Source organism: Panulirus ornatus, chromosome 20 (assembly GCF_036320965.1).
Source record: "Panulirus ornatus isolate Po-2019 chromosome 20, ASM3632096v1, whole genome shotgun sequence".
Classification (NCBI taxonomy): domain Eukaryota; kingdom Metazoa; phylum Arthropoda; class Malacostraca; order Decapoda; family Palinuridae; genus Panulirus; species Panulirus ornatus.
This window is the reverse complement of record NC_092243.1, coordinates 36,225,326-36,239,958: the sequence shown is the minus strand read 5'-3', so window position 1 is coordinate 36,239,958 and position 14,633 is coordinate 36,225,326. Positions and strand designations below refer to the sequence as shown.

The following is a 14,633-nucleotide window of genomic DNA, read 5'->3' as shown; positions in this document are numbered from 1 at the left end:
CTTCCTATTCCCACGTGATCTGTGTCCCTATCTCTTTCAGGGACATGTGACATGGGACGTCAGTTTCAGCTTTCATGACATTCATCTAGTATATCCGTTACCTTATTGCTAGAGAATCCTAACATGTGGAAGGATCCAGTGAATCTGGACGTTATTTACCTGCGAAATATTCTACATATTGACCCAATCCCCGCCTGAACAGGGTCCCTACTCCTCAATGCATCTAGTGCTCCTCGACTGTCAACACATATAGACACACCCATTCATTATCCTGAGCCTCACAAAGAGCAGCATAATTCTTCTGTATCTCTGTGTTGGGGGAAATACCATCGGACAGTCGAATACTAAATGTACTTTCATTCTCTTCCATATTAACATTCCTCATCTAGTATTCTCCTTCATCGGTTGAGCCATAACAGAGACTGTGTCTTTCGTCTTTATTTGGTTCGGAAATAATCATGTGGCTCTGCCATGCGCTCTGATATCCTGCCAAGTACAGAGTCTTGTCTATAGCATGTAAATTATACTGAGGTTGTAAATCATACGTAGGTTGTGTATCCTAGCATGTAAATTATACTGAGGTTGTAAATCATACGGAGGTTCCGACCAAGACAGAGCGACCAACGACTGTAATCTACCTTAAGATTATTTCCTCGGGCGATATGTTAACCCTCGTATCTGTTCGGTTCCCGAAGTGACCTAATGTTGAGTTTGTTTCATTCAAACTTACAGTTCAGTTGTAACGAGGTAATGATATGACTGGACATTTCTAAACATCCATATGACTCTGTCCTCTCACTTTTGGTTAAGTTGTTACGTGTCCACGTAGATCAAGGCTGATGATATATAGGTAAGTGTAATAAGAACCTGAGAACTTCACTTCGATTAATGAGTGAACTTGTTACACGATAAATCCTTTGCTGTCTTTACACCTCAGTACCCAGTATTTTCCGACTGGAATATGATACTTCAGAGGTTAAGAATACTCACGTATATAAAGTATTGCTCATACAGTGTCATTGCTTCTGAATCATAGTTTTCAATGGTAGCAAAGCAACGGATAGATAGAGCAGCCATGGTTGCCCGAGCGACAGCCTGTGCGGGCCAGCATTTAAAGTGGCAGATCGGTTTGTGTCGCGCATTAGAGGCCTTCATTAACATTGGTGTCATGATGAGAGGCGTTTATAGTAGTTGTACACACATATCGAAACGAATTGCTGTGGTGACGTATCATACCACCGCGTGGGCAGTACACAGGTTTAGCAGAGCAAAGAGACAGTTTAGTTAGGAGTGCGAGTCTCAACAGAGAAAAACTGGAGAAGTGTTTCAAATACTTAGGAGTGGACAAGACAGCGAATGGAACCATGGAAGCGGAGGCGAAGCATAGGATGGGTGAGGGGGAGTTATTGAGGAATGTGTGGAAAGACAGGGCGAAGTAGGTTTGTTTGAAAGTGTTGTAGTGCCAAATATGTTGTATGGACCTGAGGCATGGGCTGTAGATGAGAATGCTCGGAAGGGGGTGGAGGTGCTGTAAATGAAATGCTTAAGGACAATATTCGTTGTGAGGAGAGTTGATCACGTAAGTAATGATAGAGGTAGATGGGGTGATATAGAGAGTTTGGTTGTGACAGCTGAGGAGGGTGTGCTGAAAAGGTTTGGACTTAGGGAGAGAATGAGTGAGGAGAGGTTGACGGAGAGATACACATATCTAGAGTGGAGCGGACTTAGAGAAGGGAAAGACCAAATCTGAGATGGAAGGATGGAATGAAATAAACTTTTGAGTGCTGGGTGTCTGAAGATACAGGAAGGCGAAAAGCGTGTACGGGGTAGAGTGAATTGGAACGGTGTGGACTGAACCAGGGCATATGAAGCAGCCGAGAGAAACCACTGAAAGATGAGGCCTGGTTGTGGACAGTGAGCTGTGGTTTCAGTGCATGACACATGATAGCTAGAAGATGGTCGCTAGCGAATAAGGCTTTTCTTCGTTTGTTCCCGGCGCTACCTCCCTAACGCCGGATAAGGGGAACAAGTATGAAAGAAGGAAAGAATGAAGGGTTGAAAAATGAAATTAGTGTGGATAGATAACTTAGTGTAAGTATGTTTTGAATTAGGAGATTAGATTGAACAAAGAGTGACTATATGAACGGGTTTACCAGTGTTAAGAAATTTGAAGCTAGTATGGATGAGTCTTCTAAGAGTGCATGAACCATTGGAACACATGGCAAATTAATAGACAGGTGGAGAAGTTAGACTGTGATATAGCTGATGGCAAGAAAAGAAAAAGAAGACAGCAGACGACATTATCAGGCCTGAAAATATACCGAATAAGCAGGTCAGAGGAATGGTTCTTAATCGGGTGGGATGGAGTGGTTACTTGTGGTGTGGTGGCAGAGGTGTGCGCAGAGGTGTTAGTCTCACTGTACCAATGCAGAAGTGAGTGAGTGCAAAGAGAAAAATTACAAAGCACTTAGCGTGGAACCCAATATACCATCCCTTTGGCACAAGGGTTCAGGATGTGCATAAAGGAATTGGAATGTTTTGCACTCTTGATCCATCCTATTTCTGAATGGGAACATATTTAGGTGTCATAAGGGGAAAGTACAGGTGAGTCACTAGCAAGAGAAGGAAAGGTCAGTGACAAAGAGAAGGAAGCGGATAGAAGATAGACAGCATAACCTGAATGAAAACTTTTGAAAAACAGGAATACATGGTCTGTTCATTGGACTGAATACTGCATTTTAGTGCGCATAGCATATACGGATAGTCGGGAAAAGGAGTTGCAGAATCACAGGCTTAGGCAAAATCCATCAGAGGATCCGGAAATATTTAGAGCCAAGACATCAGATTTCCCAGATTACCCGAAAAGGAAGGCCGTGTGTAAGTGGTGGGATGCCACCATTTCATCTCAGAAACAGAAACCCAAATTTGCGGCCAGGAAGATGGAATACAATTACCTGGGGAAAATAAGGACTGAAAAAAGGATAGAAGATAACTGAAGTCATAGATCACTGTTATGGAACAATATTTAACAGAATCAGAGTAATCTTCCTTCTTCCGAATGGGCTGAACCTATACAAACCTCCAACAGAAAGGTTAACGTGCTACCCTAAAGGCAGAGATGTAGACGAGCAAGTACATGTGCAAGTTTGGAGGGACAGTAACATAAGACTAAAGGAACGATGCCTATTCGTTGCGTACATATCAGCCGTCTCTGAAGAATGGAAAATTTTGTGGACTTTGGGTTACAAAAGTTTAGGGAGGGCTGTAGGCTGAATTACAGGTTACTTTGGAAAGACTTCATATGGAAATCTCTTAAGCATAATTGGGAGATAGAGAAAGATGCAGGAAGGTGTTGGCCTTCTTAATAGAAACGGGCTGTGATGCTGTCAAGACAGATACAGAAGTAGATGGAATTGTAGAAATCGTTAGAGACCGGAATAATATATTAGTGACAAATTAAAACGAATACACATCTTACGTGTAGAGAGTAGCTGGTGATTAGTAAACATAATAGAAACCTGGGAAAAATGCAGTTAGTCTAAATAACTTAAACGAAATTTTGTGATGGAACATAAAGAGTGAAAACGGTGCAGAATGATAATGTTATAATGAAGTGCAACACGAAATTTTCTGGTAATGTGGACATGAGGAGAGTACTGTAAGAGTGCAGCGTTAGCGGCATTGTGGGTTCAGGTCGACAAACGAAATGGAATGGGAGAGGCAGGTCGAGAATGATGAGGACAAGCAGACTGAGGAATCACTTGGGTATGAGGGACGCTGGCATGTAGGAATCCATTCAAATGATCAAACCCCGGCCAAGGTCCTCACCACCAGGATGAGACAGTCATCCCCCTGGCCGCTCACACATAAAAAGCCCAATAGTCGTCTACCTTGATGTGTGATCTAGAGGCTCAGAGTTTGATCTGAACTCAGGAATTGAGGTAGACGTCCATACCCCTGTAATTCATACCGAAGACGACCCACACAGAACCTGATGGGGTGCAACAGTCACCCAGCAGACAGTGGGAGCACGAGATTGAGGAACAGAGCCTGTAGTTAAGTACTATTTTTTACATATGATTCTTAGTTTCGTGTAACTGATAGGGTCTCTTGTCGACCTGTGGTCGTAAAATATCACAAGTAAACGATGACTGATATATATATTTCCTTCTTTTGTCTGTGAGTTCCGTGTTTGAAACTTCAGACACAACAGTTATGAATTTTTCTTCTCCAGCCTCTTAATATTGTTTCTCTAATCATAACACATGCTGAGACCAACACTTATACTGTGACAATCTTCTTTGATAGATGGTGTGTGACAGGCCTGTGTGTTACGGAGTGATGTGTAGTGTGGTGGGCTGGTGTGAGAGGCACGGTGTTGAGTGATGCAGGAGGAAGGGTTGAGTGTGGAGGGGTGGTGTTGTGAGGCAGGATGGTGTGTGGTTAGGTTGTGTGGGTTGCAAGACTGAGTGCGGTTGTGTGTTTTGGGGTGTAGGATGATATGTGGCAAGATAGTGGGTGTTTGGGTGGTGTAGGAGAATGCGTATTATTATGGGAGGTAGGATAGTGCGTGGTGAGGTGGTATGTGGTAGCACCGTGGTGTTTTGCAGGATGATGCGTGACACTGTAGTGTGATAGAGAGGTTGGTATGTGATGGTAGGGTGTGGGGGTAAAGTGGTGTTTGGTGGAGTTCACTGTGTGTGTGGAAGGGTTGGTGTTAGAGGCAGTGTGTAGTGAAAGGTACGGTTGATGTGGGGGCAAGGTGGTCCTTGCTGAGGTACTTTGGGAGGCAGTTTGGTGTATGGGGAGAGGCTTTGTTCCGGTGTGATGTGTGTACAGGGGTGTGGTATGAGAGGAAAGGTGTTGTGGAGCAGGGTGGTATGGGAAGCATGGAGATTTGTGGTGGGGTGGCGTAGGAGCAAGTGATGTGTGTGGCAGGGTGTGTGAGGCTGGTCTCTATGGGAAGAAATGCGGTTTGTCATGGGGCGACGTGGTTGGTGTATTGTGCGAGGCAGTGTCCTGTCTGGTTGTGTGTGATGAGAGACAGCGTGATAAGTGGAGCGTTTGAGGGGTGATGGGTGTGGGAATAAGGAAGGCGTGTTGATGGATGGTATGTTGTGTGGTGGGGTGTTGTGGGATAGTGTGTGTGGCTGGAGTGGGCGGTGGGGTGGTGTGCGGTAATGTAGTTTGGGTGGTATTTTGGTGTGCAATGGTGGGATTGGGAGGCAGTATGTGGTGCGGTTATAGGAGGCAGTCTGGTGTTTGATGCGGTTGTATGGGAGGCAGTGTAACGGATAATGGGTGTGGGAGACAGGCTGGTGTATGAAGGCATAGTGTAGGGGCATGAAGTTACCGTACAAAAATATGGCTCTACGATTCGTCACAAACAGAAAATTCTCTGACATTTAAAACTTAGTAGAACAGCACAGACGACTTAAGCCTAAACCAGTCGATTCAAACCTTAGAGAAGCAGCCCAGAAATTATGGCAGATACATGCAAACAACAATACTACAAACTGCAGACAAATCCGAGATGTGGACAACAGTACAAACATGGAACACCCTTGGTTCCCCAGTAGCCTCAAAAAATTTAAGAGGCTCCAGCCGTCCATTGATGTACACGATGGACAATGTTTAGCTTAACACAGTAGATCTCCATTCAGAAAGCGAAAGATTCTACATATATCATAGACAACCCCACTCTCCCGGCGGTGAATGTATATAAGGCACCAAAAACACATTTCCAGAAAAACACCAACATGCATCAAAAATACTTACACCCCCACACATGTACACGCCTCACTTCTCTCTCCCATTTCAAACTAACCCTTCTGTCCCGCCTCTTCTTCCGTCACTCTAACAACTCTATCAAGGGAGAGAGAGAGAGAGAGGGGGTGAGGAGGAGGGGAAGAGAGAGAGAGAGAGAGAGAGAGAGAGAGAGAGAGAGAGAGAGAGAGAGAGAGAGAGAGAGAGAGAGAGAGAGGGCGGGGGAGGAGGGGGAAGAGAGAGAGAGAGAGACTTTGAAGTGCATCACAAGGCCTTAGGTGTTTTCAGTTTTTATTTATCCTTGACAAAAACACATTTTTTTGTGTGTTCATTTTATCAGTGGTATCTTTGCTGCCGGATAGGATATGATTTTAAACAGGATAACCTTGTCCTACAGTTATCCATCCTATATACGTACTGACTCCCGCCGAATTCCCTGAGGAAGCAGGTCCAAGATACGTACTCCATATAATTGTCATATTAAACAACAGAACAGAAAATTTCAAGGATAGTAACCAGATAAAACCTATCATGGAATGATTGTGCATAAAATCATCGCGCACCACGAATAAATGGAGGTGGGTTAGCGGTGAATAAATTAAAGTTAAAAGTATGGAATTCCGATAGGAATGCATAATACTCGTTTAGTGACGCTTATGTGAAAGAAGGGAAATTTATATAACTTATAATAGGAAATGGTTTTATATGAGGTTATTCTCTTTGTTTAATCTGATACATCGACTGCCATTACAGATCATCATTATCTTCGAAGGGATGAACCACTAATGATTATATATGAGGAATAACTGGAAAATGTCTTACCCACAACGGTGAGGGCGATGGTCGCCGTGCCGGCCATGAAGCAGCCCCGCTTACTGAACCTGGGCCAGTCAGCCAAGGTGGTCACGACCACTCGTGTCACCAGGTTGCACACACCGGACACAGACATGCACCACGACACCTCCTCGTGGCTGTAGCCATCATCAGCCATTATGAATGGCAACATGCTGAAGAAGGTGAGGTAACCACTCATATTGAGAGATGCTCCCATGACAATGATGAGTAATCGAAGTGATGCGAGCATCCTGAAGCTACTCACCAGAGTACGTATTGTTCGTAATAATGTCACACCACATCCCGAGGCTGAGTCGTTATCTAAAGGATGATCATTCATGGTGTTCCTGTCAGCCTTCTGGCGGGTGGTATGCCACTCCACCGGCTGAAACACACAGGCAGCAACACAAATGTTCAGTAACATGGCCGCCACGATAAGGACAGCGCCAGTGAAGCCGTACTCCTGCAGCAGGTGGCTTATCAAGATTGGCCCCAACATCTGGCCCGTACATACTCCAGCGTTCATCACGGCGTAGGCCCGACCACGACGTCGTTTGAAATACTGTGGGATGATCACAGTCATACCAAGGGATGACATTCCATGACCAAATCCTATGATGAGACAAGAATAGGGGGTCGTGTAAACTTATCAAGAATGGCTTGATAAAAGATGTCAAAATCAGTGGAGCTTCGAAAAGTACAGTGACAAAGATGTAGGCAACACTACAGCCAGCCACTGTTTGCTGAGTATAGGAGAGAAAGGAGCGTGTGTAGCTGGATAACAAAGGAGGAATAAGTAAACTTTGAAAAGCATCTTATGGAGGAGGCAGAAGCTAATCCTAAATTTCTAAAACTCATCAGGAATAGATTGTCAGTTTTAGAGCATCTAATCAGACTAAGGGATTCAGAGGGAAGAATTGTAGAGGATGACGCAAGGATATGTGAGGAACTGAATACCAAAATCGGAAGTGTTCTCACCGTGGAATACATTATGGCCCTCAGCATCAGTGAGCTGGGATGGAGAGGAGGTTATAGTAAATATCGAGATATCTAGAAACGGCAAAACAAAATAGTAAAGAGTCTTGACCTATACAGAGCTCATAGTCTGGGTGAAGTTTTACCATATGTGCTGAAGGTGAGTGCAGGTAGAGTAGAGGAAATCTTTGAAATAGTTCAAGAAGTCGCTGGGAGAGGTGAAGTGCCAAGGGAGTGGAGAAGAGCGCACGTCAAGCTTATCTTTAAGAAAGAAGACCAGGAACAGGTAGGTACTGGACGATAGGTCGGTCTCATTGAAGTGTGTGGACTGCAGGGTTCTGGAAAAGAAAAAAGAAAAAGCCAAATGAATGACTTTCTATGGAGGAGAGATTATCTAAGTGAGAGACAGCACAATTTTAGGAAAAGAAGGGGGAGGGGATCATGTGTAACAAACCTCTTAAATTTCTACGAGATGGTGAGCTCTGTGTTAGGGCAAAAGTGATGGCTGGGTGGATTGTTTGTACCTGGATCAACAGGAAGCATTTGGGACTGTATTGCATGGAAGGCTGATTAAGAAGCTGGATCACCAGGCAGGAGTAATGGTGAACTTCACCGACGTGGAGAAGATTATCTGAGTGGACGGGAACAAAGGACACACGTCAGAGGAACCTCCTCAAACTGGGTCGATGTCATGAGCGAAGTGCCTCAGGGATCTATACTGAGACCATTTTTCCTCTCGCCTGAGGTTATGGACTCTTACCAGATCATGTTTGCAGGCGATGCAAAGGTTATGAGAGAAGTGATAGCGGTGGAAGATTGCACCACCCTACAAGGAGGCCTTGACAAAACTCCAAAGCTTGGTACATGGTTGATGAAATTCATCCCGAGTAAATGTAAAGAGGATAAGCGACAGTGAAAGAAGGCTTCAATATGACTACCTTTTGTTGGTAAACAAGCTGCAGGAATATGTTATAAGTAAGACTTAGGAGTCGGCATTGTATTTAACCTGTCGCAAGGGTCCCGCCTTAGCAAATATTAGAGCAGCATTCAGGTTCATGTATAGGGAACAATTCTTCAAGCTGTTCACATTAGCATAACGTACTAGAAAGTGCTTCTCATGTTTGGTCACTGCAGCTAAAGAAACACGTATTCTGGAGAGCAACGAAGATGGTACCTGAATCAAGATGTGAGATACTGGGAAATGCAACAGGCTTTAGATTTCACCATCTTTGAAGAGAGGGGAGTGAGGGGTGACCTGATCACAACCTCTACGTATTTAAACGGAGTGGTGAACAGTTCTGTGAGAGATGTAGGGACAGAGTATCCAGAGGACATGGCATGAAATGACGGGAACATCTTGTCAAAGAAAATGTGAGGAAGCGTTTCTTATAGTATGAAAATGGTAAATGAACGGAATGGAATGACTGAAAACATGGTTACCAGAGACTGCATGCAGAAGTTCGAGAAGTTGTGTGATGGAATTTACTCGAAAGATGAAAGTCCCACGAAAATAAGAGTCCTTCCCCCTGCAGTACAAACAGGTAATTACAAATAGCTAATAATCACACACACACACACACACACACACACACACACACACACACACACACACACACACACACACACACACATACACGCGCACACACACACACACACACACACACACACACACACACACACACATACACACACACACACATACACACACACACACACACACACACACACACACACACACACACACACACACACACATACACGCGCACACACACACACACACACACACACACACACACACACACACACATACACACACACACACACACACACACACACACACACACACACACACACACACACACACACACACACACACACACTCTGGGGTGAGCTGCACCTGAGAGGAACCTGCATAAGTTTAAGATAAGATCTCTCCCTCGTGGATATCTACGGTGAGGATCTTACACCTGCCTCCAGTTGAGCAAACATTTCTCGTATTCGTTATTTCTGGAGCTCCTCGAATGATTGGATCGATCGCATTTTAGGTTTATTATAATTTCTGAATCATGCTGAAGTATCATGATATTGCTTATTTCCATCAGAATTTCTTATGATATCTATTAAGATAATTTCGTAATGTGATGATAGACCTCAATTCCCTGCTTTGCCTACCACAGCACCACTGTATACCGTACCAGTACTCGCATCAACCGTGAAAGTCAGTCTTCACGAACGGCTCACACGATACTCAAAATTATTTCTTCTTCAGACGAACATGAAGTTTCTCCTGCGGCCGAAAATATTATTTGAATGTCTATATTGTTGGCTCTAAACCAAGTAAACAAATAAAAAATGAACAAAGTGCCTCAGCATATCACAGAGGATGACATGACACAAAGTATGTGTTATGCAGTATTTGTCACGTGACAATGACGTCATACATTAGCATGATGTCGTCTTCACTGCTCCACTAAATCTCCCAAGGTATGGGTGAGTTCCTTGGCATCACCTGGACTTGTTACGTGTTGATGAACATTGTTACATCAGAGGTCCGTCGTGCTTCTCCATACCTCGTGTCGTTGTTCTCGAGAACGTACGTATCGTTGTTCTCAAGAACATACGACGTCATGAACTGGCAGTAAAAAGATTTGACGCACAATCACGGTTAGTGAGGATGTGGACGGTCGTCCTGGGAATCATCAAATTGGTCTCCCGCGGCAGATCCAATAGTGGTAAACACCTCAGCCATGATGGTGTGTGTGTGTGTGTGTGTGTGTACCTCCTGATGGAGGGAAATGGCCAGAAACACTCTGGTTAACCAAGATCAGTTTAAGGGGAAGATGTGAATCGTGCCACCTACGTCATTGGGTAACACCTTGACTATGATAATGGTCTTTGACCCACACCACTAAGAGTAGGAGGGTACTTAGAGAAAACTGTTTCATAGAATACTTTGATAACATTGTTTATGGCACTCTACTAAGAGGTTCATTTATCTTCAAGATTGTGTCATCATTACCATTCATGCCAGCCCTACGTTTGAAAGGTTCCACAATGCAGACGTAGCGATTGCTTGAGTGGTCAGTGGGTTACGCCAAATTCTTGGGACAGCGAATTTCATGGCTGTCTTTTCCCCTTTTACCATCCTGCAGAAGAACAATATGAAATTGTGATGATGAAAAGATGATTATATGTTTGTTTATGAATTTATTTGACCCATGACTAATGTATAAGAGATTCCCACAACATGTTCCATATATCATACTTTTTTCAATAACATGGAAAATTCTAAAAGATTAAAACAAAAGAAAATAGATTTTAAAAATCTAGTTTTTTAAATAAAATTCCGCCATCCAAACGAGGAAAATCATCTACCTTACCTTCCAGAGTTTTTTCATTGTTCGCAGGTGGAACGAGGTGTCCAGACTTTGTGTTGATCCCTGGGGGTCAGCAGTCATGCTGAAATATGCCTTGTAGGTCTCGCACATCTTAGCTGATGCTGCCACCCAGTACGTTTTGGCTCTTGTTTTGATAACTTGGCGGCAGACATAGCAAAATGCGTCTATCGGATGCTTGCCGCCTCTTGATGCCATCTCAGAAAAATGTATATATATGTATCCACTTAGGCAGCTACATCTAAACTGAACAGTTTAGCTTAAGGTTCTTATATTATTACTACTATTTATAATACTGGGAACTTCTAGAAAGTTCTATATCAGCTACGCAGCACTCAATCTATCTGGAATGTTCTGAAAAATAGGTGAATATCAGTGATCGGAAGAGGTTACAGATATTAGAAGCCATTCACATTAGAGAAAGCACCAGTCATCAACATCCAGACAAACATGACCACTCCACCACACACTTCTATGATGGCCCGCCAATAGGACGTAGATGGATGAGACACGTCATTCGTCCGCCACAAGCTACCGGGTCCACCACTGGTGGGCGTCAGGAACACGGTCCAACATTACGAAGGTATGAGAGGATCAAACGAGGCCAACTCCTGACCTCAGCTCCACATCCGGACAATAATGGTCTCGCTTTGCCCTTCTTAGTATATGTAATGATGGACTTTCTTGTGTGATATTGCTCTGTTTCTTTCCTCGACTGTGTTTTCTGTTTTTGTTTCCATATGTTGTATTTAGATTGTACCGCTCTTCATGAGATTGTTGATTTGTTTAGTGTTTCCCTTATTTTTATGTTTTTTATGCGGTGTTTCTCTGAGTGTTTTTATATTATGTTTGCGTTTTACTTTTCTTATCTAGGTTCTGTGAAGCAGTATTTCTCTCTTTTTGTAGCTTCTTGATGATGCCTCTGTGAAGACGAAAGCTTGAGTATATTAAATGATGCACTAGGAACAACTGGTGTTTTAGCATCCACCTAATGGTAGAATAATACTGAGAAAATTGAAGAACATAAGAAAGAAGATTGCTAACTCTAGATATGTAAGACATGTGTACGTGTAGGAAGAGAGGAAAGTGACTGGTTCTCAGTGAATGTAGGTTTGCGGCAGGGGTGTGTGATGTTTCCATGGTTGTTTAATTTGTTTATGGATGGGGTTGTTAGGGAGGTGAATGCAAGAGTTTTGGAAAGAGGGGCAAGTATGCAGTCTGTTGTGGATGGGAGAGCTTGGGAAGTGAGTCAGTTGTAATTCGCTGATGATACAGCGCTGGTGGCTGATTCATGTGAGAAACTGCAGAAGCTGGTGACTGAGTTTGGTAAAGTGTGTGAAAGAAGAAAGTTGAGAGTAAATGTGAATAAGAGCAAGGTTATTAGGTACAGTAGGGTTGAGGGTCAAGTCAACTGGGAGGTAAGTTTGAATGGAGAAAAACTGGAGGAAGTGAAGTGTTCTAGATATCTGGGAGTAGATTTGGCAGTGGATGGAACCATGGAAGCGGAAGTGATTCATAGGGTGGGGGAGGGGGCGAAAATTCTGGGAGCCTTGAAGACTGTGTGGAAGTTGAGAACATTATCTGGAAAGCAAAAATGGGTATGTTTGAAGGAATAGTGGTTCCAACAATGTTGTATGGTTGCGAGGCGTGGGCTATGGATAGAGTTGTGCGCAGGAGGGTAGATGTGGTGGAAATGAGATGTTTGAGGACAATATGTGGTGTGAGGTGGTTTGATCGAGTAAGTAATAATAGGGTAAGAGAGATGTGTGGTAGTAAAAAGAGTGTGGTTGAGAGAGTAGAAGAGGGTGTTTTGAAATGGTTTGGTCACATGGAGAGAATGAGTGAGAAAGATTGACAAAGAGGATATATGTGTCAGAAATGGAGGGAACGAGGAGAAGTGGGAGACCAAATTGGAGGTGGAAAGATGGAGTGAAAAAGATTTTGAGTGATCGAGGCCAGAACATGCAGGAGGGTGAAAGGCGTGCAAGGAATAGAGTGAATTGGAACGATGTGGTATACCGGGGTCGACGTGCTGTCAGTGGATTGAACCAGGGCATGTGAAGCGTCTGGGGTAAACCAGGGAAAGTTGTGTGGGGCCTGGATGTGGAAAGGGAGCCGTGGTTTCGGTGCATTATTACATGACAACTAGAGACTGAGTTTGAACGAATGTGGCCTTTGTTGTCTTTTCCTAGCGCTACCTCGCTAACGCGGGAGACAGCGACAAAGCAAAATAAGTATGTATATATATATATATATATATATATATATATATATATATATATATATATATATATATATATATATATATATATATATATAAAATATGCAGAAAATCACAGACATGTGAGTTCGTAGATACAGAAACATCACAAAGGAAATGGAAACACAAGAATCCTCAGAGCTTCCGTGTATTACCACATCTTTAAATGACTAGTTACAGGGAGAGAAACCGGATACAATAAGCTTATAGATAAAGAACCGGAGGAAGCATGGAATGAGGTCAAGTGACATTGTGATTAGGGAGAGGCGAGATTGCACAAGGATGTGCATGACCCACCCTCTACCTGACCTTAACCTGACATCTCCCGAATGACCTCACTCTGGTAAAAGCCAACACAAGGTTGACTTACATGATACAACATAAACTCATGAACAGTTGGATTTTTTTTTTTTAGTTTTCTCTAATATATGAATCATATTTGTACGTGATTGATTTGCACATACAGTGGCATGTCGCACCGTCGGTCTTGCCTCTCCATAAGTCTTGCCTCACCGTACGTCTTGCCTCACAATAGGTCTTGGCTCACATTGCGTCTTGCCTCACAGTAGGTCTTGGCTCACATTGCGTCTTGCTATACATTGTGTTATGCCTCACCCTGGGTCTTGCCTCACCATAAGCCTTGTCTCACACTGAGTCTTGCTATACATTGTGTTATGCCTCACCCTGGGTCTTGCCTCACCATAAGCCTTGTCTCACACTGAGTCTTGCTATACATTGTGTTATGCCTCACCCTGGGCCTTGCCTCACCATAAGCCTTGTCTCACACTGAGTCTTGCTATACATTGTGTTATGCCTCACCCTGGGTCTTGCCTCACCATAAGCCTTGTCTCACACTGAGTCTTGCTATACATTGTGTTATGCCTCACCCTGGGTCTTGCCTCACCATAAGCCTTGTCTCACACTGAGTCTTGCTATACATTGTGTTATGCCTCACCCTGGGTCTTGCCTCACCATAGGTCTTACCTTACCATAAGCCTTGCCTCACACTGAGTCTTGCCATATATTGTGTCATGCCTCATCCTGAGTCTTGCCTCACTCTTGGTCTTGTCTTACACAGGGTCTTGCCTCCTTTCGTGTCTTACCTTAACCTTTCCTTGTCTCAACCTAAGTCTTGCATCATCCTGGACCTTGCTGCACCTTGGGTCTTGCCTCACTTTGTGTCATGTCTCACCCTGGGTCTTGCCTCACCCTGAGACTTGCCTCACCCTGGGTCTTGCCTCACCCTGGGTCTTGCCTCACTTTGTGTCATGCCTCACACTAGATCTTATTGTTTCTTCTTCATTTGTTTCTTCTTGCGAATAACTAAAGTGTTCACCCATTACTTCGTTTTAAAGGCGATTGACGTATAGCTTAATAGACATGTATTTTCGTTCAGCACGTCT

General features: G+C 43.7%; 1 protein-coding gene across 1 annotated transcript; it reads right to left on the bottom strand.

Annotated features, from left to right (window-relative positions):
- Positions 1 to 223: 223 nt before the first annotated feature.
- On the bottom strand, positions 224 to 8,118 carry LOC139755742 (monocarboxylate transporter 12-like). Its single transcript, XM_071674373.1, has 3 exons — positions 8,100 to 8,118; positions 6,589 to 7,212; positions 224 to 309 (listed from the first exon to the last, which is right to left on the bottom strand). The coding sequence occupies exons 1-3, from the start codon at positions 8,116 to 8,118 to the stop codon at positions 224 to 226; spliced, it is 729 nt and encodes a 242-aa protein (XP_071530474.1).
- Between the last annotated feature and the right edge of the window lie 6,515 nt (positions 8,119 to 14,633).

What these genes read in the sequence shown, in the direction of transcription:
- LOC139755742 (XM_071674373.1), bottom strand. An exon ending in CATCGCCCTCACCGTTGTGG is followed by an intron (nt 310 to 6,588) that starts GTAAGACATTTT and finishes CCCCCAACACAG; the next exon opens with AGATACAGAAGAATTATGCT.